The following is a 27092-nucleotide window of genomic DNA, read 5'->3' on the forward strand; positions in this document are numbered from 1 at the left end:
CACCCGGGTTTCAACCAGCGCCTAGCCCCTAGGGCCCAGGCGCCCAGCCTCAGTTCAGCCCGGGGCTGTCGGTGCCTACCTAATCTGTTATCGGGCAGGAGGAACCGCGCCCGCCCGGGGACTGAACGGGGTCATGCGCCGAGAACATCGGACACCAGAACGACTCAAGTGAGTAACCACCCCTCGGCCGCAACCCCTGCACCATCACTGCGCATGCGCTATGAGGCCTCCCGCCCGCAGCAGCCGGTGTTCTTTCCCTTCGTTTCTGCTGCGCGGCCGCAGCGTCACCTCGCAGGGACGGGACGGGACGGGACGGGACGGGACGGGACGGGACGGGACGGGAAGTGAAGTGGGTGGCTCGCAGTGGTCCTTGCGGTAGCGAGAGAGGGGGCTTCTCTTCCTGTGGCTGCGTCGCCGGGGCACGACGGGGACACTGAGCGGAGCCTGCCCCGGTGCGCTGAGGCGTCCCGTGCCCGCTGTCCAGCATGTGGAAGCTGGTGCCCGCCGCAGGAACAGGTGAGGGCACTCAGAGCGCGGCGGGCTGGGCCCGGGCACCGCGGGAGGCCGGCCCTTCCCCAGCCTGTGCGGGTGCGGGTACTCGGCCTGAGGGCGCCTCTTGGCCTCAGGTTCGCATCTCGCGGTGGACCGTGAGGCCGGAAGCTGCCTTTCGGTAGTGCCGGCGCCGGGAGCGCGTGGTTCGGCTTCCACGGTGGTCTGCAGTCGGGCTTACTTGTCCGTGCTCCTCGGGCAGAGCTGTGTTCACCCGGTGTGGGCCGGCGGTGGCAGAAGGCCTCTGCTCCGGGCGCTCGTCCGGCTCTGAGCCTCCGATATTCCCTTGGGCACTGCGGGCGACAGCTCCCGTTAAATTTAACAGGGTTGTTTGGTCTGCCATCCCGTATAGGGTGTCTTCAGGTGTTGCTACAGGCAGTGTAGCAGGTCACAGAGCGCTGCTTTAAAATACCTGATGATCTCTGAGGCAGAAGTCAACCTCAGGAGTCTCTGAGGCTGACAGCTTCCCTTTCAGAGAAGTTGTATAAATACTGTGTTGATGCTTCAAGGACCAAGCATTGAACTTAAGACGTCATGTTGCTTCTTGGATGCAGAGTTCTGAAACTGAATTGCCACTGTGCCTTTTTTCATCTGTTCCCTTATCCATGGGAGTTTTGATACATTGATAACTTTGACAATAGGTATCATATAATATACAGTTTTTTTCTTTACTTAAATGTTTTCTTGTCTGTATAACAAGTAGTCCTATCACAACTTCATCTGCTCTTTATTTTCTGTTTCATTGGAAGTGAATTTTGAATGTTTGGTTTAACTCCTAGTGGGGAGTTCATTGAAATGAACTGAGTTATCTCTTACTGCCTGGAAAACTTGAGGAAGAGCCAAAACAGCGGGATTGTTGTTATGTTCAGGTCAATCATTTCTGTGCAGTTCATTTTCGGAAAGTTACTTGCCCAAGGTTGTTAAGTAGAATTTAATCTTTCAGAATTAATTTTCATCATTAAACGTTTCTGATTTTGACAAGTAGGGAACACACACCTTTTGGATGTTGCCACTGAAAGCCACTATGTGGTCTAGATGATGGATACCGAGAATGACCTAAAGCATAGGTCAGAGACTCAACTTACTAAGTGTCAGTTTAATTTATATTGCAGATCTTTTTACATTCATTAAGAGGACATTTTCCTCTGAATCTCTTAATATGCTATGTAAATAAATTATGTACCCTCAAAAAATTATGTACCCTTAAAACTTGTGTTTTGGAAAAGCTATCTTACATAATATCTTTTTCTTTATGTAGCACTTCTATGTGTAACACGTAATCTTCAAGAAGTAATACAAGAGAAAAGTTAAGCAGCAGAGTATTAATAAAAATGTGTTGTCCTTAAATTTGTGCTGCCACTTTAACTGCTTTGTTTATTATAAAATGTAACCTATAATGGATAAAGCAAGAGAGAGGGGAAGAAAAGAGATTTTGTCTACAAATTAAATGAGTAATTTAAGTCAGCCTAATAAATGATGTGTGACAAAGTTGAGTTTCAGCTACGCAACATATATGCAACATACATAAACTTTTGAATGTTTACTAAGTACTTAGGGTATTTTGGGATGTTTTTCTACATTAATATTTTTCTGTCTCCTGCTTATTTTTAGGAGAGCCATATCGGCTTTTGAGTGGTACAGAATATGTTGTTGGACGCAAAAACTGTGCAATTTTAATTCAACATGATATGTCCATCAGTCGAAGTCATGCGGTTCTGACAGTAACTCATCCTGGAACAACCACTGTAAGTAGCCAGCATTTTACTCTACTATCAGTGTGCTGTGTGGATAATTCAGTCTGCTGTGGTCACACATACTCTCATTACAATCTCACTCGTGTTTTATGCTTGGAGTAGAACAAGTAGATCATCTCTCTTTTGGGTTTGTTTTTCCTCAGGGTTGCTTGCCTATGTTGAGATATTTAGTGGCATAATTCTACTGATTCAAGCTCCCTTTTATTCCAGAGTGAAGATTCAGTAGGAATTTGTATTAAAATAATAATAGCAGGAAAATTATGCTATTAAATTCATTGTATAGTTAAGTTTTAGGTCTTGGTTCTGAAAAGTGCTTCAGTTATCTTACTGCAGGCTTAGCTCTTGTTTCATTCCTTTCTGTATGTGATTAGGAGACTGAAAAAAATGTCCAAAGGGTGCTTAGTGATTTACTATTACTCATGGAGAAGAGAAGGCTGCGTGGAGACCTCATAGCGGCACTCCAGTATCTGAAGGGGGCCTATAGGGATGCTGGGGAGGACTCCTCATTAGGGACTGTAGTGATAGGACAAGGGGTAACCGGTTAAAACTTAAACAGGGGAAGTTTAGATTGGATATAAGGAAGAAGTTCTTTACTGTAAGGGTGATGAGGCACTGGAATGAGTTGCCCAAGGAAGTTGTAAGTGCTCCATCCCTGGTGGTATTCAAGGCAGGTTGGACAGAGCCTTGCGTGAGGTGGTTTAGTGTGAAGTGTCCCTGCCCATGGCAGGGGGTTGAAACTAGATGAACTCGGGGTCCTTTCCAACCCTAACTGTTCTATGATTCTGTGATTCTGTGTGCTGCAATGTTTATGGACATTTTGTAGCCAGTCAGCAGGAATTTCATTTATGTAACCGTACATAGAGTTTGAAGTTAAATACATAAAATTTGTCATTTTAATATTCCAAATAATGTATAACTACACGTCAAAATTTCCATAAAAACAAGGTGATAGTACTTGTTGAACCATTTGGGAAATATGACAGTGTCTTACCTCTTCTTGAGCTATGCTGGTGTCAGCATCCCCTGCAGCTTGTGGAAGACTAGCAGTGCTCAAGGATGGGAGTGAGGGAAGGTGACTTGGGCACCTATGCCAGGGCTGAATGGTAGGTAAAAGCAATAATAAATCTCAGAGCCTTGCTAAACTGCAGTAGCATGGTCTTTGGCCTGGCAAATGATTGGCTTGCACAGCTTACAGAAAAACTCAGTGTGAGAAGCACTGAAGTTGTGAAGCTAAAAATGTGTATATTTTGTCTCATTCTTCACTGTGAAAACAAGGTGATGTATAATGAGGTAGCCAGCCTCATTGTCCAGAGTCTTTCTTTAGGATGGTATTTTGTAAGCTTTTTCTTACTCATCTACTGCTTTGATCCATAATGGTAATAACCTCTTTGTGATAAAACTGTCTCATTCTGATAAACTATAACGGCTTATTTGTGTTTTTATTTTCAGAGCCAGTCTCTCTCAGTCCCTATATTAACAGTAACGGATACATCTAAGTATGGTACCTTTGTTAATGGAACAAAACTCAGTGGCCCTTCGGTGTCCTTGCAGTCTGGTGACAGAATCAACTTTGGAGTCCTTGAAAGCAAGTTTAGGTAAGTGCTTTGATTCTAAAATATCAAATAGAAAATTGCAGTTTTTGAAAAGAGTATTCTAGCACATCATACAACTTGGCAAGTGATGCAACAATGATGGATTTAGAAAGCAAAGGAGATGAATAGTATTTTGCCTGTGTTCCACACCTCCTTTTGCAACAGTTTTCTATTACATATTTTTATAATATAATTTATTTTGACACTAAGATGTTAAATTGTTCATAGTAAAGCACTGGCAATTTAGAAGATGATATATTGCATACAGTGAGTGTTTTCAGGCTATTTTAGGTAAAGAACAAAATCCTATAATATAAACGATTCTAAAGAAGAGATGAAAGTTTAGCATAGGGAGACAGCTTGTCAGAGCCCTTGTTAGCTGCTGATAACGTAATGAGAAAAGAACTGACATAGCTGTAGGGTGCTTTCTGCAGCAGTAGCCATTGAATGCGTGTTGCTGTGATGTATGCCTGCATTCTCTTTAATGAATCCAACTTGTTAATTTTTCAAATTTAACATGGTAGCCAGAGCTATCTTTAAATCTATGAAGCAGTCCTTGAAATGGCAGGTAAACAGAACAAAATCTAATGATCAGTAAAATCATCATTAAAGCAACCAGGAATTGTCTTTGTTCCTTGAAATTTGACTCATTTGTTTCACAGCTGCTGGCATTATTTGATAGAAATTCCCCTCACATTTATTACAGTTATTTTTGAATTTTTAACTTAAACTTCTACAACACTTACGGTTTTTTTTTAGATACTAATCTATTTGTGGACCCTTTTGTTGAGCATACTTTTGCCTTAGGAAGCGCACGCTCAATTTCTTCTAATATTCCCTGACCTTGCAGTATTGTTGAAGCAGTAATCTTATGTGATGTCTGTGAAAAATTCGGAAGTCTTTAAAAATATTTCAGCCAAATTGTTATGTTTTCTAAATAAGAATCAGTATTTAGTTTCTTTGGGAAATTTTAAAGCTGTCTTTGGTCTAAGTAAGAGTATGGGGGGGGGAGGAGGGAAAGGGCTGTGGCTTGTGTTTTTCTTGTTGTCGGGTCTTTTTTTACCCCCTTCAGATTTCCCTGAGACATAAACATAATAGTTAAATCATAGTTGTTCATCATGATTGTTGAAATAACAACAGCAATTTTCTCTTGCTTTTTGCAGAGTAGAGTATGAACCTTTGATTGTCTGCTCCTCATGTTTAGATGTAGCTCAGAAAACTGCTTTAAATCAAGCCATCCAGCAGCTTGGAGGCCTTGTTGTGAATGAATGGACAAAAGACTGTACTCACCTTGTAATGGTATCAGTAAAAGTTACTGTTAAGGTATGTTGAGCTTTTACATATTGATGGCATTGCTTTGCCATGTTCCCACAGATGCGAATTAAATTCTAGACCTGTTCAAGATTTACCCATACAAAATCAACTCTTAACACATTTAGAAAGAGGAGGATGTTGATGAAAGGTTGGAGGGGAAAAAAAATCAAGCAAATTTTGAAGACCTTTACTGATTTTCGTCAGTTGCCTCCTACATTTTCATAACTTTGGTCAAGACAGCAATTAAAAGCTATGCTGTTAAAAACTAAACCATCCTGGATTTCAGTAGCAAAAATCAGTATTGTTCTGTTTGTGTGACGTTTGCCACATCTAAGATCTTGAAAACCTAATGTCAGTTGAACCGTATTCTAGCTGAACTTTTTACATAGAGTAATGATATGTTTTCTGTCTTTTTAGACTATATGTGCTCTGATTTGTGGTCGGCCAATTATAAAACCAGAGTTTTTTGTTGAATTAATCAAAGCTATTCAGTCCAGACAACAGTTGCCGAATCATAAAAGGTAAATACCATGTTTTCAGTGTCACAGATTAAATTTACGTGATGTAGATTATCAAGTAACTACATATTTACCTGATGATGTTTGACAGAATGGGTGATTTACAGTAACTTTCCTTGTGGAAGAATGCTTAATATGACACATATTTTCATATTCAGGCAGGTTCCTTGTTCCTGGAGTATGTAGAGCGAGCTCTTGGAAATGACTGTATGCTTAGAGATGTTACTACCTCTAAATAGGAACTTGTTTTGTTGGTATATTTGAAACAGCATTTAAACTCCTGGGTGTTTAAATGATAAAAGTTGTATCTTGGTGATACAGTAACATAAAGAAAATTATGTTTTTATAAAAGAAATTATGTCAAGCTTATTTCATTATGTAAACATAGTTTTCCACTACGCAGTTACTCAGTTTACTGTAAACTTTGGTTAAGACAGAGTTAGCCTGGCCATTGACTTCCCTGGAATAGCAAGGGGTTTTAGTTGTCTGTTAAGAGGTGAAGTAAGACTAATGTGCATTGGTCTTCACTATGTGAGAATAAAATACTCATTGTTTTCATGGTTAAATTAGCTTGAAATTATTACTTTGGAGTTAAGTATTGCAGAATATTCCCTTTTGGTTATTTTCTCTGGTTAGAAAAGTGTAAAATAATCCTGTTGTTAAGAATTTCATCTGAGCCTGTATTGCTACTGTTTTTACCTTGAAAAGGGAGACAGTTGTGTTTTGGGTTGGTTTATTTTGTATGAACACATGATTTGTGTGGATGAGAAGTTTCCATTGTGTATTTTTAAAAGGTAAACTGCATTGGTAGCTGTTTGTTTTGTTGGTTTTGGTTTTTGGTTTTGGGGTTTTTTTGGGTCTGCTTTTTTGTTGTTGTGTGTTTTTGTTTTTTTTAACTGCTTCTATTCTTTGCATGCTTTGGAAGATACTGTGAAATGAAATACGTAGTGAATGGGCATTGTAAGAGTACTTGGCATTGAAAATAACATGTTGAACTTTTAATGTCAGTCAACAGGGAGAAAATCTTGTGAAAATCATTTAAATGCTTTCAGGATACTATGACTTTTCTGGGTGTGTTGTTTAACCAGTTGAATGCTGGACTCCAGGCTTTTGAGTTGGGGAAAATAAGTGTTGAAGCATAGAATCACTGTTGGTTTTACACATATATGGATATACATGCATAAATGTGTGTTAGGGCATAGCAGTTTATTTTCTTTAGTGGGTTTGATGATAGCCGATGCTAGAATAGTTTGAAGAACCAGGGTGACATGGAAAAAGGCTCCATAAAATAGAACTGGATAGGTATGTTTCCCTTTCTCAGATGTTTTTGCTAACTGTTAAGACCTTTAGAGGAATTGAGTTGACTAAATGTTAGTGACACTATCAGTATATCCATTATGTAGCTTTCCAAGAGAGAGTTCTGAATCAAACTAAATGAGGTAGCTGGTGTAATACACAGATCTATATTTAAAATAATTGCAGTATTTTAATCAGGTGATACTCTTAAGATGTAGCTGGTGGGAAAATACTGAAAATTGTTTTAGCAGCTCTTTGCATTCTATTTTCAAAAATACTTTTAAATTTCACAGGGAATCTCTACATTTTGCATTGTAGATAGTGCTGACATGAGCTTCTATACCCACAAGACACTGAACAACTTGGGGCAGTACTAGTTTTTATCTGAAATAAGAAAGGTATATTGATGTGGTAATGTAGGGTGACAATTAAATTTTGATTACTACTGTAGATTTGATCTCTCAACAGTCTGAGGGCAGTATAATCTTAAAGCTCAAAGATAATCAGACTTCACAGAATTGCAAAAGCGCAGTTCTCATATCAGTGTGGGCCTTCTTACTTGAAGCTTTTTATGGTGAAGTGTATTACCTCAGTCCTCTGGTAGTCTTCGATAACTTATGCAACAAAGAACAATAACTGAAGACTTTGCTAATGGCTGTGTAAGTGCAGCCCTGTATGAAATGATGTATTTTATTACAGCAGACCAGTGTAAATAGTGAAAGGCTTTGAAAAAGCATGAAAGTAACTAAGCCTTTAACTCAACAGGACTCAAAATCTACTTATTGAAAGATTTAAGACTGTAGAAGGTCTTTTCTGAGTAACTGTGGTACTGCTCAAAGCTTATGGGGAGAGAGGACAAGGAGTGCTTCAGAATCCTAAATAGAAAAAGATTATGATGCTTTTTGAGCTTCTATCAGTATTAGATAAGAGTTTCAAAGGAAAATCAAACGTTTCTTTGAGGAGATGATCAGTTGAAGTATCCTGATAAAATTAAAAACCAGGTTTGAAATGTGTTTATAGGGGAACTACAGTCAAGTTCCAAATTAATGGAAACTGTTGTTGCTCCCTTCTTTAATTCATCCTTTGGTCTTTAGATATAACTTTATTCCCTGTATTTAACTTAGGTTAGTAACTGTCTCTGCAGGACTCAGAAGTCTGGCCTGGTATCTAAAATCCAGGTTGCCCTGTTTCTTATGATTGGTAGTTCAGTGCGACAGTATTTTTGTAAACAGACTTGAACAGGTTACTGAGACTTATCAAATACTCATTTTCAAAACTTGATGGTTTCAGGCTGGTTTATTTCCATTATATATGTAAAGGTTCAGGATTTGATTATGAAAAACACAAAAGAACAAAGATTACTTAAAATTAACTAATTACTTAGTACATTTTAGACTATCATAATTGAATTATGTACTTGGATGCAGTAGTAAATTTACATATTCTTGTGTTCAGCTATAAGGTGACTATTCAGTGTCTTAAGAATGTTTATATGTTTACAAATGGTGCGTTTTTTCAGAAATTTAAACATTTCAGCATTTCATGGAGTATGTTTCTTCCTTAGAACCTGCTAATCTTTGCATAAATTGGGAAAGAAGAAAGATATGTATGTGTATGTATTTAAATCTGTATAAATGTAATTTATTGTGCTGTTAAACCAGATTTTGGGATTATGTTTTAGCTTCCCCCCCTCCTCCCTGCCCCCATAGTATTATGAAAAGGATGTATTGGTCGATGAGAAAATGAACATGAGCCAGCAGTGTGCACTCGCAGCCCTGAAAGCCAACCGTATCCTGGGCTGTACCAAAAGGAGCGTGACCAGCAGGTTGAAGGAGATGATCCTACCCCTCTGCTCTCATGAGACCTCACTTGGAGTATTGTGTGCAGTTCTGGTGTCCTCAACATAAAAATGACATGAAACTGTTGGAACAAGTCCGGAGGAGGGCCACGAGGATGATCAGGGGACTGGAGCACCTCCCGTATGAAGACAGGCTGAGAAAGTTGGGGCTGTTCAGCCTGGAGAAGAGAAGGCTGCGTGGAGACCTCATAGCAGCCTTCCAGTAACTGAAGGGGGGCTATAGGGATGCTGGGGATGGACTCTTCATTAGGGACTGTAGTGATAGGACAAGGGGTAATGGGTTAAAACTTAAACAGGGGAAGTTTAGATTGGATATAAGGAAGAAATTCTTTACTGTGAGGGTGGTGAGGCGCTGGAATGGGTTGCCCAGGGAAGTTGTCAATGCTTCATCCCTGGCAGTGTTAAAGGCCAGGCTGGACAGAGGCTTGGGTGGCATTGTTTAGTGTGAGGTGTCTGTGCCCATGGCAGGGCGGTTGGAACTAGATGATCTTTCCAACCGTAACTATTCTATGATTCTATGTAAAATCAGCAGTCACAATAAATATAAGTAGTTCTGATGTCAGGCAGAATACATACATAAACTGCTGATAGGGTACAGACATTAGTGCAGTATGATTAAAATTGGCCTATAGTTTCCCTTTTTTCTATTGTGTGCCTTCATCTTGGTCTGTCAGAAGTGCTGTAGTAGGGAATATGTGGCTCAAATACCCTGTAAATTACTATCCTGAAACTATCAGTTAGATACTTGTCTTAACTCTAGAGGTTTTATGATGTGGGCATGTCATCGTTAACTGGAGCTGACATCACAGGCTGTGACAAAAATGAGAGTTTCAGGGTAGAATTTCATTTCTGCCTTATCAGTTCCCCAGCAGAAATCATGGTCACTTTTCTTTTTATTAGACAAAACAATTGAGAGTCTTCAGGGTGAACCAGTTCAGTTCTCTATCCTCCCAGCTAGAGAAATGTACTTATTTTCTGTTATATTAGTAGGCTGTCGTCCACTGTGGTGGATTTCTTGATCCGGTAGAAGGGGAGGAGGGTGGCTGTTCCTGCTTGAAGAGTAGAGCAAGCAGAATGACTAATTTTGTGTGGAGTTTCAGTATTAGCTAGAATAAGTGCAGAATGAGATTGCCATCTTATTTGTTAGTATTGTTAGTGGAAAATGTGGATATGTATACACAGATACTTAAAGTGGATAGGTTGAGTATGTTCCTCTCAGTTACTAAAATGGAAAGTCTTGGTCTTAGCTTGGATAATGAGAAATTAGAGGCTCTGTTTGTTCTTAACATTTGCTTGAAAGAAAAATATATGTGTAAATAGTTTTAACACGGCAAGTATTTTAACTTTGGAGCTTTACTCTAAAACAAAACGGATGATGAATTGGTGCAGATAGGTAAATCTGAATTTTGTAACTTTAATTTTCTGTTCTTGCAGTTTTTATCCTCCAGTTGATGAGCCTTCCATTGGCACTGAAAAACTGGATTTGTCTGAGCGTCAGGAAAGGAAAAAAATATTCAATGGAAAAACTTTTGTATTTTTAACTGCCAAGCAGGTAATGGGGCTTTACATTGCAAAAAAGTGTTGCAGGGGTAGCTAAGCACAGACTTCATTCTGTTCTCTGTGAATTTACACTGTTTCTGGGTTCATCAGGGAAGAAGGATTTCTATGTATTTATCTTCTTGCAGTACAATGGCCTAAGCAAGATGAAATACAGGGGGAGAAACAGAACATATCACTTCTGCATTAGTGCATCAGTGATTATGCTGATAGTTGATTATGCTGATACTTTTAAATTGACCGTATTTCAAGGTTTTATTTTTGTATTTGCATTCCTTTTTTTAGCACAAGAAACTGGGTCCAGCAGTTATTCTTGGAGGTGGGGAAGCAAAGTTGATGACAGAAGGAAGAAAAGAAACATCTTTACTAGTTTCTCCTGATGTTTGTGTTGTTGATGTGATGTTGACAGGCTCTCAGATCCCAGGGTCTGACTCCATGAGAAACTGGACTGATTCTGTTCTGACTGTCTTGCAAAGGTGCAGCATTGTTCTCCTGTACTTCAGAATTTCTGCAGAGATTTAGTCGTTGTGTTTGCATACATAAAGCGGGCATTGTTTCATTGCTTCAAGTATTTAGCATAGTAACTAAAATTTCTTCAAGCAGGAAACAAAGGACTTGGCAGGTTTTTTAGGATTTAATGAGCTTTTTGCAGCTTTTTTATGTTGGTGTTAGGTTTTTGTTTGTTTTTCTTTGTTCTGAGGATCCAGTTCTATAAAAAATTAATTGTAATGAAGCTGCTTTGAAATTACAGACAGCAAGTGGGTTTTCTTCTACTATCTAAAATAAGTTAAAATATGTATTTTAAGAATGGAAAATAGGTCATCTTTTTTTTTTTATAAATACACATACTTATTTCATGGAAAACATGAAATGGCACCTTGAAGTCACGTGGTTTGTTGCTGCCTAATTATTTGAATACAGTGTTTCTGAAGAACAGCTTCTGCTTAACAAAAATCAGGTTTTGTTCTGGTGGTAAGTTTAATTAGAGAAGGCAGGCTATTAAAACAGTGAAATAAACCAAGAACCCAGTACTTAATACGTAAACCTAGTTCCCCTTAATTTTCTTGCTGATTAAGAGAAAGCTGTACTCGAGTTCTTTCTCATGGCTATAGTACAGAAGAGGTGGGAGTGTGTGCCTGACTAACTTCTAAGAGGTGATCATATCTTTCAAGTCACTTTCACATTCACACAAATTTTTGAATCAAAGGTAATTTGGTTAGATGCTCAGAAATCAGGTAGGGAGAGATACATTGGCCAGATTACTGAAACTAGACAGTGACTACAGCAGCAGCTGGAAGTTCATATGTATAGGATATGGGTATAATGATGGATAATTACGCTTACTGTATTGTGAAAAATTGTAGTGTAGACTGCTTTTTTTTGACAGGAAGAGTGGAACATCTTGTACTTAGTCATATCTATTCCCATTTGCCTATTCATTTTTGAATCTGTATTGAGAAACAGGGTTGGGGTGGTTTTTTTTGTCTGTCTTTATTTTATTTGTATATTAACAGCAAGGATCTCAGGGCTATTCCAGAGGCAGAAATTGGATTGGCAGTTCTCTTCATGTCTACAGAAAAATTCTGCAACCCTCAAAAGCAGCTTGGTAACAAAGGTAATTGGAAGAAGGGTAGTAATATTTTAACAGCATTAAAGAGGCAGTATTTCTTTTTGTACCGGGGCATCAACTGGTAATGTTCTTTTGTTTTGCAAGATCACTAAAACAGAATGACACTGTGAAAAATGTATACAGATCTGAAGAGGTAATTGGTTTTTAATGGTCTTGCAATAAACTGAACTGACTTTCATATGACTTTAAATAAAAAGGCAGATCTAAAATTAGCATAAAAGGAGACACATTGTACATTGATCTTTACAGGAAAGATACTTTAAAACAATCTTCTGAAGTTCATGTTTTTAATGGCCACTGAAGCAATATATATGTGGTGGTTTAGATTACATGCTGTTGTCTTTCATGAAAATACAGGGGCAATAGGGGAATAAAAGATGAGTGTTAGAAATGGAGAGAACAGAATTAATTTGTAAATTTGTTTGGGTTTTTTTTCCCTTTTCTTCCTCCCCCTCCACAGAAAGGAATTTACTTCAGGAAAATTCAACCACCCCCACCCAGTAAAACCAAACATAATCTTGGCATAAGAAGTAAAAACAAATGATTGCCACATTTACTAAAGTAATAGTTTGAGGGTGGACATTCCAAGTCGTGACTTGAAACTTAAACATATTTACTAATACAATAGTAATAAACATCTCTAAGACACAAAAAGAGGTTTTTATTTCATGCTTCTTCCAAAATTGTTACTCTCTAGTTTGTTTCAGTAAAATTGTTCTTACTCTGTTCTACAAAGTGTTGCAACAGGTAGCAAATCCTACAATTAAAATAAAATAACAAAACCCTATAGATTTGTCTTTACGTATGGGAACATTATTTATTCAAAAGTGTATTTTTAAGAGAGAAAGATACACATGCGGTAAACGGAGAGCTCTGAAAAATAGTTTGGTTGATGGTATTCTTGTATAAATAACTTGTATATGAGTGTTTATCCATTTAGTTTAGAAAGCAATACAAAATAAAGTAATTCTCAGGTTAAATTTAAAGATACTGAGCCTGCAGATATCTGAAACAATCAGAAATGCTGATTCTTGTTTCTAGTCTGAATGATAGGACAGATAAAAGCTGTCTGAGTGAATTGTGTAAAAAGATTAAATATCAGGCATTTAAAGGTGGCTGTGTTTACAGTTTATTTGCTAAGAGGAAACAAATGCTGCTGTTTGGAAGTTACAACTTCCATGTATGTGTTTCGAATCAATGGGATTGCAAACGAGACTTCTTCCTCAGTTCTTGTCTCAGAACAAATAGCAACACACGGTAACATGTAGTTGCTCAAGGAGGAGACGTGTATCTATAGGTGATTTATTCCTCTACAGGTTACAACACTGGGAAAACCTGTCCATGGCAGGGGGGTTGGAACTAGATGATCTTAAGGTTGTTTCCAAACTTAACTACTCTGATTCTAAAAAATCAACAAATGTGTAGAGAATGGGTTCTCTGAAATGACAATACATCATTGTCTTGGTCAGAATGAGATGCGGGAAGAATGTAAAGGGCTAAGAGATGAGTAGTAATTAAAAATGTATCTAGAAGCACGATGAGACATGCTAAAATAGTAAATGTTAGTATTCTTTGACTTGGAAAAGACGTTAAGTATATGAAGACAAGGATGTACGAAACAGAAGATAATATAAAAGATGTTAAGTGTGCTCTTCTTTCTGTTACACAGAGAAACAATGAGAGCAGCAAATGATGTTTTAAGATAATCTCCTTAGTATAGGGATTGTGAGAAGCTGTCTGTAGAAGACAGTTATCCTAAGTTGTTTTGATAGCAAATACTGGTTCTACATTAGTAGTCTCAAATATAATAATCACATGTTAAAGATTAGGAGTTTTGTGCTCTGACAGTTGTGTATAAAATATATATTGCATGATTTATTATGTTATATCCATATTAATCATGATTTCCCATTGTGCCTCATTTTTATTTAAGGAAAAAACCCATTACTTCATTCAGTGGAATATTTAACTAAACCTGAATCCCGTAATATGGTCCTTTAGATCTGGTTGGTTTTAGTTGTATTTTCTTTTTAATTAATAGATCTGCTTAATTATTAAAATTGCTTTAAGACCATTTTACAAAAAAATTACCAGATCAGTTACCAATGTGTGATAACACGTGCAAAGAAACACCAATTTGATACTAACCTTCTAATTCTTCTCTTGTTGATTTTGCAGTTGTAACTGAAAGTACTCGTGCATCAGCTGTTGTAGGGCAAGCTGTTTCTCAGAGTTTGGTTGTGGATGAAACCATAATGGTAGCTGCTGCAGATGACAGCACAATATATGTGGCTGATACAGAAATAGAAGAGCAGACATGGTGAAGTATTTTTGGAAACAGTTTCTAAGCTAATACTTGCAAATAAAGCAGTCTTTTGTGACAGAGGAACTCTATCATTGCCAATGGACAAAGCTGTGTAGTGTCAGAAACGGCACTTACTAAATAGCTTCCGTTTGTCTGCAGTGAGATAATTTCTGCAGGCAACATAGGACTTACATGACTCAGATACAAATGTAGATACTGCTTAACTGATTTGACAGTCTTAAGTATTAGAAATTTTCAAGCCATTTCACAATTATAAAGATATATTTGTCATGATGGGTTTTACAATTCGTTTTTAGCACACCTGCATTTTTTACAAGTATGTTCAAGGTACAGGTACAGCTTTTTTGCTTTTTTTCTTTTAAATGGTATTCTGCAGTGTATCTCTGTGGTATCTTCTTATGTGTTCACTTAATGCTTTTTTCTCTTTAATGTAGTATGGAGATAGAGAATACTCCCCAGATGGATAGACAAGGAAAGATGGCTTTCCAGGATATAACCGCCATAAAGAAAAACCCTAGCACTGGTGGCAGCTTGAATGCAGGAGCATCAACATCTAGAGTGAACAGAACATCTGGGTTTAGTCAAAAAAGTCATCCTGTCTCACCATCTAAAAGTTCAGAAGCTGTTAAACCTAGTGAGTGTGCTTCACATCACCAGTCTAACTCCATTATGAATTACTTCCAAGTAGTTAGAAAAAGGTATGTTGAAATGTTCTAGACATCATTTCCCTTATTATTATATTGGTGCTGTTTTGGTTAATAATTTTAATTAAAGGGTCGTACATTTAATTCAAAATAAAAAGGTAATTTTTGATCACCTTTCTAGAATGGCAAGCTTTTCTTCAAGGGTACTTATGTTCAAATCTCATAATGCGGTCACTGAAACCTCAGGAAGCTGTTATTTTGCAAATGCAGCTAGTTATATTCACAAACGCTTTTGTAACTTCTTTCTTTTGTAAATACTGTCTGGTTAAGGGAAAGAGCTGAAGAAGGAGAAGAAACATCTGTAGCCAAACTAGCAAGACTGGAGGAAAGGTCATCGCCTGTTCCCAAGTTCACTGAACCCGCAACTTCATCAGTGCAGACCAGTGAAGCAGAGAGGCATCAGAAGGAAAATAACATCCTGGACCTAAGCCCAAACTTTGCATTAGAAGACACAGGTATAAAGCTTGTGAGGGAAAGTGCCAAACTAACAAGTGATAAAACCAACACTAAAACTGCTTCTAGTGAAAAGCATGCATCAGGGAAGAGAAAGGAATTAGAGGATTTATCTGAAGATACAGAGGCATTAGAAATTGTGTTTGGAAGCAGAGACTTAGACTGGGAAGGTCAAATGGCAGATCATGACCAGGAAGCTCAGAGAAAGAAAAAGTGTTTGGAAACCAAAGGAAGCAGAATTCAAGAAGTAAATGTAAAGCAGAGAGAGGAGAACAAAATATTGGTAAGTTACCTTCTTCTTGTGACTAGTCTTGAACTGTGTTGGAAGGATGGGGATGAATCCTCTAAGGATGAGGCTGCTTGACATACAGGAAGTGGCTTTGTAAAGTTTGTTTGCTTAAACCTCTCAAATTACTTGAACTAAAAGTTGCCATGATGTATCTATTACATGTGAATGCTGCAGTGTAACACCTATCTAGAATGAGAAATATTTTTTCATTCTTCAGGACATTGTTTCTATGTGAATTGAAAGCTGCTTGTATCCTGATGTTTTTCCTCTCTTTTTGCTTGAAGTACTGTGGGTAGAACAGCAGAATATATCACTAGTCCATGAAAAAGTTCTTGTATGTAGTTGTTAATTATAACATGGATATATATACAAAAATAATAATTATATTACCTTTATATAATGGATTTTCTGAAGAAATCATTAGTTGACCTATTGAGTTACTGAAGAAGTGTCCAACGTCTTTCGAGTCAGAATCTCTAGATGTCATGTGAAAGATTATTAAAATTCCTGTATGAGTCGATTCAAATCACTAATATCCTCTTAAAAAAACCACCATCAACAAAGAAGAAAACAAAACCAAACAAAACCAAAACACAGCTTGTAATTTGCTTTCTTGGTTATTTCTCTGGTTTTGAGGATAAGGCAATTTTTGAAGAGAAATGAAGAAAACAATGGATTTTGAGTTAACAGTGGCCACTTCATGAAAAAAAAAAACAAACATGTTTATAGAGGAAAACAATATGGAAAGCTGTGGCAGAGTAGACTATTAATGCAGAAGGGGATAAGAGACAAGGACTTAGGTGTAAGTTTTGCTTATTTAAAAAATACACATATATTAAAGCTTCCTGTACTATCACCATAAAGCTGATCTGACTTTTTCAACTACTGAAAATAATTTATGAGGGGCAAATCTGGTTTTAAACTGTGTGAGCAACCTGCGGAATGCTTTCCTGTCTAGTAATGAAATGTCCTTCCTGCACACATGTACACTTAACATGTGAAATTGAAAATGCTACTTTTTATTCTTAAAAGCTTTTGCAGTCTTTTCCACAGCCTGGCAGGACTTTGAAGATTGTACACATGGACAAAACTTGCTACTCATATAAGAAAAAGATGTGAGAAAAATTTAAGGAAAACCCCACAATTGTTACAGTGTACATAAAATCATAGAAACTTAAAGTGCAGTTTCTTTTCTGTATAAATATATTTATTTGAAAATGCTTATTCTACTGCATAGAGGAGAAAACAATTTTATGTAATTAAATTTGTATTCTAATTAAATAGGAAGAAGAGGCACGTGGATCAGTTCTAACTCCAGAAATGAAAAGTGAGTGCAAACAAGAGTCACCAGTCTTGGTAAGAAACCAGGTCATTGTAAGTTTGAACAGCAGACTTTGAGAAGCATTAAGAAAATGGATCAAAATTTTGCTTTTAAGAACATAGGATTTGTGGATTCTGTTTCAGAGTAAAGGAGGTTCTGAGGATTGTACTCCTGAGAATAATCGTATGTAAATTTGAATAGTACAGTCTATACTATTGACTGCGAAGGGACAGAATGTAGTTCATCTGCACGCTTGTTTAATGGTGTTTGCATGGATACTTTAGTTTTCTATAGTTTCAGTCACCTTATTTAATTGTATTAACCCTTCAATGTGGTTAATACTTGTACTGATATGTTTGTTAGTTTACTGCTTAGAGACCAGACAAGAATATAATCTTGTTTGCTCTAAGGAGATGAACCACTGAAAACAATGGATGTAATATACACTAACAGTAAATAGTGTGCTAGCTTTGTTAGAAGTGAGATGAATGAAGGGGAGAATGCTGGGAATGGCAGTGGAGCAGAGGGGAGGGAGACTAAATGAAACTGAAATGGAAAGGTTCTGAAGAGATAAATAAGGTTGAGTGTAGCCACTGAGCAAGTGGCAGGATCACACCTTTTCATGTACATACAACAAATTAGCCCAAGAAGAGGGAATGCTGTGCAATTGTACCAAAGTGCAGGATCAGTTCACGTTAAGGGACTTTTAGTTTATACTTTGCTATAAAACAGCTGTACTGCATCTGGCCTGGAGCTGTCTATGAAGATGGTTTAACAGTATTTTTGAACTTGTCCTGTACTCAGACTTCCTTTATAAATCACATAGGTCTAGCCCTAGGCAGGAAAGTGTGCATGCAAACTTGCTGGCATATGGGGTTTTCTCATGTACAAGAAAAAGTTGCTTCATTGATCAGATCGAGCTTACAGCCCTAAAGTTGGCTGTCCTGGGTTCAGCAGTAGCAGTTATTTTTTTTCTTAGTAGCTGGTGCAGTGCTGTGTTTTTTACTTTAGCCTGAGAACAATGCTGATAACACACCAGTGTTTTTAGTTCTTGTTAAGTAATATTTACTCCAGTCAAGGACTTTTCAGTCTCATGCTCTGCCAGTGAGGAGGGGCATGGGCAGCCGAGAGGAAGCAGAGACAGGACACCTGACCTAAATTAACCAAAGGGGTATTCCATACCACAGCACGTCATGTCCAGTATATAAACTAGGGGCAGTTACCCGAAAGGGCTCAGGTTGGGCTGGGTATCGGTCGGTGGGTGGTGAGCAATTGTACTGTGCATCACTTGTGATTATTGTTTTCTTTCCCCCTTTTAGTTTTATATTCTCCTCCCTTGTTGTTCCCCTTATCACTGTTATTACTGGTGGTAGCAGTCCTAGTTTTGCCTTATACCTTAGTTACTGGACTGTTACTGTATCAATCCATGGGAGCTACATTCTTTCACTTCTTCTCCCCATACCCCTGGGAGTAGGGAGGGAGGGATGAATCATAGAATCATAGAATAGTTATGGTTGGAAAGATCATCTAGTTCCAACCCCCCTGCCATGGGCAGGGACACCTCACACTAAACCATGCCACCCAAGGCTTCATCCAGCCTGGCCTTGAACATCGCCAGGGATGGAGCATTCACAACTTCCTTGGGCAACCCATTCCAGTGCCTCACCACCCTTACAGTAAGGAACTCTTTTTCCTTATATCCAATCTAAACTTCCCCTGTTTAAGTTTGAACCCATTACCCCTTGTCCTGTCACTACAGTCCTAATGAACAGTCGCTCCCCAGCATCCCTATAAGCCCCCTTCAGATACTGGAAGGCTGCTATGAGGTCTCCACGCAGCCTTCTCTTTTCCAGGCTGAACAGCCCCAGCTTTTTCTCAGCCTAAGAAGGGAGAGAGTGAGCGAGCGGCTGCGTGAATCTGAGTTACCGACTGGGCTTAAACCATGACATTGGCCTAAACGGTAAATCTGTAGGCTAGAATTGAGATGGAGATGTTTGACTTTGTCGTCTGTGGAGCTAGCTGGAGTTTCCATTAGAGTAAGCATACTTGGTTAGTCCAGGTAAGAGGCAAGGTGGAGAGGAGGAAAGAAGTTATTTTTAGATACTAGATAAATACAAATGAAACAAAAAAATCCTTACTTGAAGTTTTATCTGGAAGTAAAATCCTAATGCAGTGAGAGACACTGACTTCGTTATTATTGTTACTGCAGTTCTTAGTGATCCTGTCTTTTGAACAGGTGTAAATACAAGAGAAATTACTGAGCTCCCAGCTCTCTTAGTGGTATATGAGGAGACTGAGAAGTAAATTCATCTTCTTGGCTTTTAGCACTACTGCATCTTCTCCTTGCCCTTTTGTAATCCTAACTTTTGCCTCAGCTATGCTCATGATTATATCTTTCTCTGAAGTTCATACTGCTAGATATGCTGCGTGTCTCTTTATGCACTTGAAATGGTTTTTCCTTTTCTTCCCACCTAAGAACCACAACAAAATGCAAGATGACTCCAGCAATCTTCCTAGCAGACTTCTGTTGACTGAGTTTAGATCACTGGTTGTCAGCTGTCCAAGACAGAACATTCAGCTTACTGGAAATACCAGCTATGGGGGAAAGAAAAACTTCAAACTGTTTAAAAAGGTTGGTGTGTATTTGAAATGGTCACAAGATGGCACTATTTAAAAGTACTAGAAAGGTTTGCCTTAAGGTTATAGAAACATGTTAGGAAAGTTTGGGGTTTTCTTAAATTGAGAGTAACTGCAGAAAGAAACAATTTAAATACCATATTATACTGTTAACAAATATTTTTCTAACTGACTGAAGAAGTACCAAGTTGAGAGAGACCTCATGCTAGATTATTTAGAGACTTGCACTCTATTTCAAGCTGTTACTTAGAATAAGGTGTTAACTGATGACTACCATCTCCCAAAAGCTAACAAGTTGACTTCTCCAAACACCATGTGTTAGAATACGTATGTTTATACATATGCTGTGTATAAAGCATAGCATATGCTTTAGCATGTTTCAGAATCTTGCATTTTATCTAATAAATCTTGGGTTTTAAATGGAACTAAATCTAATATCTTACAACAGTAAAATCTATTACTTGCTTGGATCCTGAGGATAATTTGAAGAGTCTTAGTGTTCAGTGTAAAAATACCTCTTCAGCTCATACTAAAAAATAATATATAAAAAAAAGCATAAGATTACCAGAAATGCATTTCAGTAAAATACTGTGTAGAGCGTGAGAGTAACACAATACAACTTCCAGCTTTCTGGGAATACACTCTCATTTTTAGATAACATTTTACATTTCTAGTAGTATTTTCCATCATTTTGTAAGAGATGTTTATACATTCTATGACAAAATAGAATCTATAAGTTTATAATGTTTTCAAACTCCATTTAATGTACTATGACTTATTTAGCAAATGTAATTTGACAGCTATTTTTTTTTTCTTTCAGTAAAAGGAGGGAGTTAATAGCTTTCTGTAAATGCTTTTTCACTTCAATCTCTTAAATTTGGTCTCTGATAAATGTTATTCAAGGGAAGACTGACTTCCTTCTGTGATATCTGAATAGACTTTCTGAATTTGTTAAAAGAGACCTTTTACTTGCAGTGTGGGATGCTTTGTATTATAATTGTAAGACTTTATTGTCTGACAGGTAGCTTATCCAGGGGCCGGGCAACTTCCATACATTATTGGAAGGTCAGATTTGATTGCTCATCAGGCTAAAAAGAATTCAGAGCTAGAAGAGTGGTTAAGGCAAGAAATTGAGGTAAGGAATTAATTCTTGAAGATGGTAAAATGAAAACTTGTCGTACGTTAAGTGCTCGTGCCAGCCTCTGGTCATTACTGAAATACTTCCGAACTTTATTTTTGAAATAAAACCTCAGCTGTCCACAGATGCTTATAGGAAAATACACGTTAGAAAAGTTATTGGAAGTCAGAGGGCAGTGGTAAACTCATCTTTTTGCTGATTATTTGAATTCATTTTACACGCAACAGTCATATAATCAGAAATACTGATTTAAAGCAAAATCAGTAACCTAAGAGAGAATTACCTTTTTTTTTTTTTTTCTAATAAGCAGTATGGAAACTTATGACTTCTAAAAATGTGACAGGGAGCTGGAAAAAACTTCTCTGCATTTAGCTGGGTTCAAATTGTTATAAAGTACAGCTGATACTTTACTCATAAATGGAACAGAATATACCTGAGTAAAAATCAGTTGGACTATACCGAAGAGATAAGAATAAATAATATTTTTTTTTCTATTGCAAAAATCTTCACCTTTTTTATGTAGAAGTTGTAAATAAATTTTGTCATCACAGTTCTCTGGCACTTTGATTTTCCAGTAATTTCTTTATAAATACTTGCTGATAAATCATATTCTGTTTCCAAAGCCCAATTAAGATCCCATCTCCCATCACATCAACACCTTATGATTATCTCCCCCCCCCCCTTTTTTTCTTAAATACCTGGCTATAGATAACACTAATTAAAATTCTGTTTATGCACCAATACTCAGATTAAAAAAAATCTGCTATTTCTACATATATGCTCAACACCCCAAACCATATTTCTGACCAAAAATGCTATCTTGTACAAACTACTACATTCCATAAGTTGGTAGTGATAGCCAAACGTGAGTAGTAAAATACATTACCTAATGTGAATATGCTCTAAATATAGAAATATAAAATGTAATATAAATACTTAGAGAAAACTTATTTCTTCAAGAAAAACTGTTAGTGCGGTAATGTATTGTTTTTCTGTATTGTTTATTAGTTTAATCTTTAACATCAAATATTTAATTTATTTTCTCAGGAACAGAACCGACATGCAAGAGAAGAATCACTCGCTGATGATCTCTTTAGGTAAGAGTGCTACGTTTGTACTTAGAAAATTTATATTTTTTCTGTGTTTGTTCTTGGGAAAATTCCGATTTTGTAGAAGACTGCTTCGGCTATTATTTTCAGAATTCCATGGGTTCCCATCTGTGGAATATATCCAAATGATTTGACTTCTCTCTAATTCTTTTTATGCCTTAAACTTTCAATTTCATTCAGACTTGCTAAGTTTTTAACAAGAACATTCTGAAACAAAAATGTTGCTGCTTCCTGGCTCATATGCACGAGCTTGATTGCTCACAGAGGCTGAAAAAGATTCCAGGGTCAGCCTTTCTGCCATTATTGTTTGCTAGTGCCTAATGAAGTGTTTTGGTCTTATGATTAAGTCAGTCATGTGAACCGTGAAGAATAAATGATGGGGTCTGCCACTTTTTCATTCTGGCCATGGCACTTGCCTGTCCCTGTGCTCAGTCACTTGAGGGAGCTAAAGCAACAGAACATTAGGTGTGTGAACAAGTGATGGGCAGGGCTATTTTATTTTTTTTATTTTTAATCTTTGAAGTAGTGATTAACAATTTAAAACAAAAACAAAACCCCAAAACAACCCCTAAGTGAATCGTTCAGTATGGCCCCTCTGTGTCCCTTATGTTTGAGACCCTTCAGCTGCTTTCAGATCCGTTCACAATGAAAAAGCTCCTACCTTAGAAACTCCCTCAGTGCCTTAACATCTTCCTGGTTTCAGACTAGAGGAGAAGAGGTATTTTTACACCAATCATTCTATGCTCTTGACAGAGTAGTAGAGTCATTAATTCTGTCTTAATCACAGTATCACAGTATCACAGTAGGTTAGAGATTGGAAGGGACCTCAAAAGATCATCTAGTCCAATCCCCCTGCCGGAGCAGGAACACCTAGATAAGGTTACACAGGAACGTGTCCAGGCGGGTTTTGAATGTCTCCAAAGAAGGAGATTCCACAACCTCCCTGGGCAGCCTGTTCCAGTGTTCCGTCACTCTCACTGAGAAGAAGTTTCTTCTCAGGTTTAAGTGGAACCTCTTGTGCTCCAATTTGTACCCATTACCCCTTGTCCTTTCATTGTTTGCCACTGAGAAGAGCCTGGCTCCATCCTCGTGACACTCCCCCTTTATATATTTATATACACTAATAAGGTCACCCCTCAATCTCCTCTTCTCCAAACTATAGAGACCCAGCTCCCTCAGTCTTTCCTCATAAGGGAGATGCTCCACTCCCTTAATCATCTTAGTTGCCCTGCGCTGGACTCTCTCCAGCAGGTCCCTGTCCTTTTTAAACTGAGGGGCCCAGAACTGGACACAATATTCCAGATGAGGTCTCACCAGGGCAGAGTAGAGGGGAAGGAGGACCTCTCTCGACCTACTAACCACCCCCCTTCTAATACAACCCAGGATGCCATTGGCCTTCTTGGCCACAAGGGCACAATGTCGGCTCATGGTCACCCTGTCGTCCACCAGGACCCCCAGGTCCCTCTCCCCTACACTGCTCTCTAACAGGTCGTTCCCCAGCCTATACTGGAACCTGGGGTTGTTCCTGCCCAGATGCAGGACTCTACACTTTCCCTTGTTATATTTCATCAAGTTATTCCCCGCCCAGCTCTCCAGCCTGTCCAGGTCCCCTTAATCAGTGCTTATCTCACAGGAGTTTGAGAGAATTCTTTGGGAGGTCCATTCACTTTAATGTTTGCTATTGCTTCTTGCCATAACTTGTTACATTTGCCTCCAAAAGTCTGTTTCAGCAGTTTTATTTCAATAACCCTCAGTTCAGTTCTCTACTGCTTTCCCTAATCTCTCTTTTGAAAGAATGAATCATCCTGTTCAGTTGAGTTCCTGTCCGGTTACTTTAACTGTAATCCTAATTTAATTATTTATGACCCATTTCTAATTAAAAAAGTTCTAAGCCAAGTTCTACGTCTGCAGTAGAGCCTTTGAATATCTGTCAGTTATGAAGACAGTTATAAAAATGTGGTGCAGCTTGATTGCTATGTGCACAATATCTGGCCCAAATATCTTAATTAATTTTAGTCTTTAGGAACACAACAGTGGAAAATTAGATAATTTGCATGCACTCATGTTTAAAAAAGTTTTTACCTCATCTCCAGTCAATTTAGGATAGTTATACTTACAGAAGTTTCCACAGTCAAAAACGTTACACCACACAATTTAATGTTCAGCAGTTTATAACCTTCTTCTGATTTTGTCCTTAATTCTGAGTCAAACGGCACGGCATAATGCTAATATTAACAGCTAAAATTTCCCATGAAAACTGCATTTGATGATGTTAGAAAGATTCATGAAGTATTCCAAGTAAAGATGAGCTAGAAAGAAAAGCTGTGCCCTCAACTGCTGCTCTTGAGTAGAGAGAGAGAGGAGGAAGGAAAAGTATTATTGTACTGTCTACTAAGACTACAGATAAATGTTTATTACGTTCAGTAATAGCCCTTTGTATTCTTCACTCCCTGTTCCCAGCAAGGTCTTTTGTTTCTTTGTGCATTCAGTAGTGGAATCTCTGGAGTCCTTTTTCCATTTCAGGCCACAGGCACTGTACAGTTTCTTTGCTCTGGTTATGTCTTTTCGGTTTTTTTTCTCTGGAAAACATTATGCAGGCTTCATTTGACGTGGAATTCATCCTGCATCATCCTCTTCTCCTATCTGCTTATCTTTCCCCCTTCTCTTTCCCTGCCCCCTGCCTCCCAAAATAGGATTTGGTGCCCACAACATATTTAAATGGTCATGCTAATGTGTTACAATGCTATAGCAATTAATTCAAAGAAATGCTTTAAGATTTAATGTGAGGATCTTGCATTATTTTTTACTTTTTATGGGAAGAAAGAATAGATCAGTGTTTGACTTCTTACCTGCCATGTTTTTGACTAACATTAAAAATTGACCATTTACGTAGAAAAATGTGTATGACTAAGGTGGTTTTTGCCAAAATCTCTATCAAAAAAAAATGACACTGCATATCAACATGTAAAGCCATTCAGAAAACCTTATTGCTCTGTCAATTAACAGTTAATAAGAGCATTTCTTTCAGAGGCACACATTTCATTTTTGCCAGAAATCTGAGTTGTATAACAACAGCAGTGACTTCTAATACCTTTCTAGTTATGTGGTGATGTAATTTGGCTCACAAGCTGTCACATTTTCCTGTGTAAGCAAAAATAGTCTTGATGAATGAAAGCAGAATTAGTGGAAGTAAAACTTCGTGATCATTCAGTTGTGTCCATAAGTTAATCATGCATGAATACAAAACACATCAGAATTTCAAAGAAGTGACACAGTATTTGGGGAGATGAAGCACAAATGGAGAGAAAGCGAAAGCCAAGGGATAGCAGTGCCAAGCAGAATCAAACTGTAAGCATGTTGCAGTAAATCAGGTAACCATTTGGTATATTCAGAAAGATCTAAATTGCTAACACTTGGTAAGATGCTGTATAAAGGGGAAGGTAAGGCAAGGAATGGATTTATGTAGTAGGAAGCAGCAGAAAGGTTTTTGTCTGAACGAGTTGTGGCCAAATGTACATTACTGTGGATATACATTCACATGTGAATATATACCCTTCCGCCCTTTATTTAAGAAACTTTATGTTGGAACATTAAGAGCTTGGAGAAACTCATGCATCAGATTTAAGGATTTTAAGTTATCTAGGAAGTCAGTGAAAATTTTAGCTCATGCACAGGTTACACATCCTTCAATTAAGTTGTAGCAACAGTAGTTAATTCTACAAGTGTAGTCAGGAGAAGGCCTGAACAGTAACCAATCCCTTGTTCTGCATATATAATAAAGCTATTTACATCCCATTGTTAACTTTGAATATTATGAAGTTTTACTTCGTGACAAATTGTCTTTTTTCTTGCAGATACGATCCTAATGTGAAAAGGCGAAGATAAGTTGTGACCTGAATTTACAATGATTCTCTAGCAAAATCAGCTTTCTGCTCCTTAGGTTTGCTGGTTACACAATGTAATACATACCTATGTGTGACCATCTGAACTAGCTGCTAACTCCAAGTCTTAAGTCTTCCCTTTATTAAAAAAAAAAATAAAAGTTTCTTTCACTGCTTGCTACTTATGGATTGCCTGTTTCCTCTCAAGAGGGATGGGCATTGTGGGGATTTTCCACAGTAGTACTGGGCACAAAAAAACGGAGTACTGTCACTTGGCTGAACATACATCCAGTATATGTTCCTGATTTGGGTCCACCTTAAGGGTGTGCAGTGGGTAATAATTTGGCTTCTAATTAAATTATGTCTGCTGTCTGGTTGATGAGAGGCCTGTAGATCAGTGAACCTCATCCTTTTGTATCTGAGGTGGGTGATAAAGGACATGATTACACGATCCAAGTCCTGGGAGTCTGAACATCCGGTTAATTGCATCAGTATTTGCCTTACTCCTGGAACTATTACATTAGCTTGACCTGATGTTTCCTTTATTTTCTAAAACATACTGTTATGGGCTCACCCAGGTAGCCACTTGCTCTGCTCAGCAGGATGGGGTAAGAGAATCAGAAGGGTGAAAGTGCAAAAACTCGTGGGTTGAGATAAAGACCCTTTTATAGGCAGAGCAAAAGCTGTGAGCACAAGCAAGGGCAATTAACTGCATTTTGCCGAGCTTCTGCTGCACGCTCCATTTTCATTCTGTGTGCTTGTGCCCTGTGGTTTCAATGTTTGGTTCACCAGTTTTCTGAGAGAATTTGTGTGCTGATTTTCTTTAGAAGGTTAAAAAAAGTTCAGTAACTGACACGGCATCTAAGGCCTCTCATCTGCCTCAGACCACAGCCTGCAAGCACACCCACCTTTCTGACAAAATTATGTTCTTCACCTAAAAATACATCTAAGCAGAAGCTTAGAGATCTTAGAAGCTTCAGATCTTGTGTCTTGCATTTTTCTGTGTAACACAAAGTTTGCGGTTTTGTTGGGATTGCTTTTATCTTTGTTCACATGGCTTACAGGAAGGAAATTCACACAATACATAAACTAAATGTGCTTTTTATTAGCAAGGCTTTTAAAATACAGTCTTGCATTCAGCAGCTTAGCTGAACAGGTTAAAGCGG

At 38.0% G+C, this 27092-nt stretch overlaps 1 protein-coding gene across 3 annotated transcripts; it reads left to right on the plus strand.

The window, feature by feature from the left end:
- Nucleotides 1–375: 375 nt before the first annotated feature.
- Nucleotides 376–26037, plus strand: NBN (nibrin). 3 transcript variants are annotated; one of them, XM_061346799.1, is made up of 16 exons: nucleotides 376–516; nucleotides 2161–2294; nucleotides 3753–3898; nucleotides 5059–5218; nucleotides 5627–5730; nucleotides 10316–10433; nucleotides 10724–10914; nucleotides 11953–12053; nucleotides 14247–14388; nucleotides 14829–15092; nucleotides 15369–15834; nucleotides 17125–17208; nucleotides 19638–19793; nucleotides 20820–20933; nucleotides 21984–22033; nucleotides 25900–26037. In XM_061346799.1, exons 1-16 carry the CDS (start codon nucleotides 486–488, stop codon nucleotides 25928–25930), a joined length of 2292 nt encoding a protein of 763 aa, XP_061202783.1. In that variant the 5' UTR covers nucleotides 376–485; the 3' UTR covers nucleotides 25931–26037. The 3 variants fall into 3 exon arrangements, with proteins under 3 accessions (XP_061202783.1, XP_061202784.1, XP_061202785.1); XM_061346800.1 differs by having other exon boundaries at nucleotides 17125–17196; XM_061346801.1 differs by lacking the exon at nucleotides 376–516 and adding an exon at nucleotides 1144–1190.
- Nucleotides 26038–27092: the final 1055 nt, after the last annotated feature.

Source organism: Neopsephotus bourkii, unplaced genomic scaffold (assembly GCF_033783945.1).
Source record: "Neopsephotus bourkii isolate Nb327-2 ecotype Australia unplaced genomic scaffold, CSIRO-AGI_Nbou_v1 NB_275, whole genome shotgun sequence".
Classification (NCBI taxonomy): domain Eukaryota; kingdom Metazoa; phylum Chordata; class Aves; order Psittaciformes; family Psittacidae; genus Neopsephotus; species Neopsephotus bourkii.

What these genes read in the sequence shown, in the direction of transcription:
- NBN (XM_061346799.1), top strand. Translation starts at nt 486, where the DNA reads ATGTGGAAGCTGGTGCCCGCCGCAGGAACAG. An exon ending in CAGTTGCCGAATCATAAAAG is followed by an intron (nt 5,731 to 10,315) that starts GTAAATACCATG and finishes CTGTTCTTGCAG; the next exon opens with TTTTTATCCTCCAGTTGATG. An exon ending in GGTTAAGGCAAGAAATTGAG is followed by an intron (nt 20,934 to 21,983) that starts GTAAGGAATTAA and finishes TTATTTTCTCAG; the next exon opens with GAACAGAACCGACATGCAAG.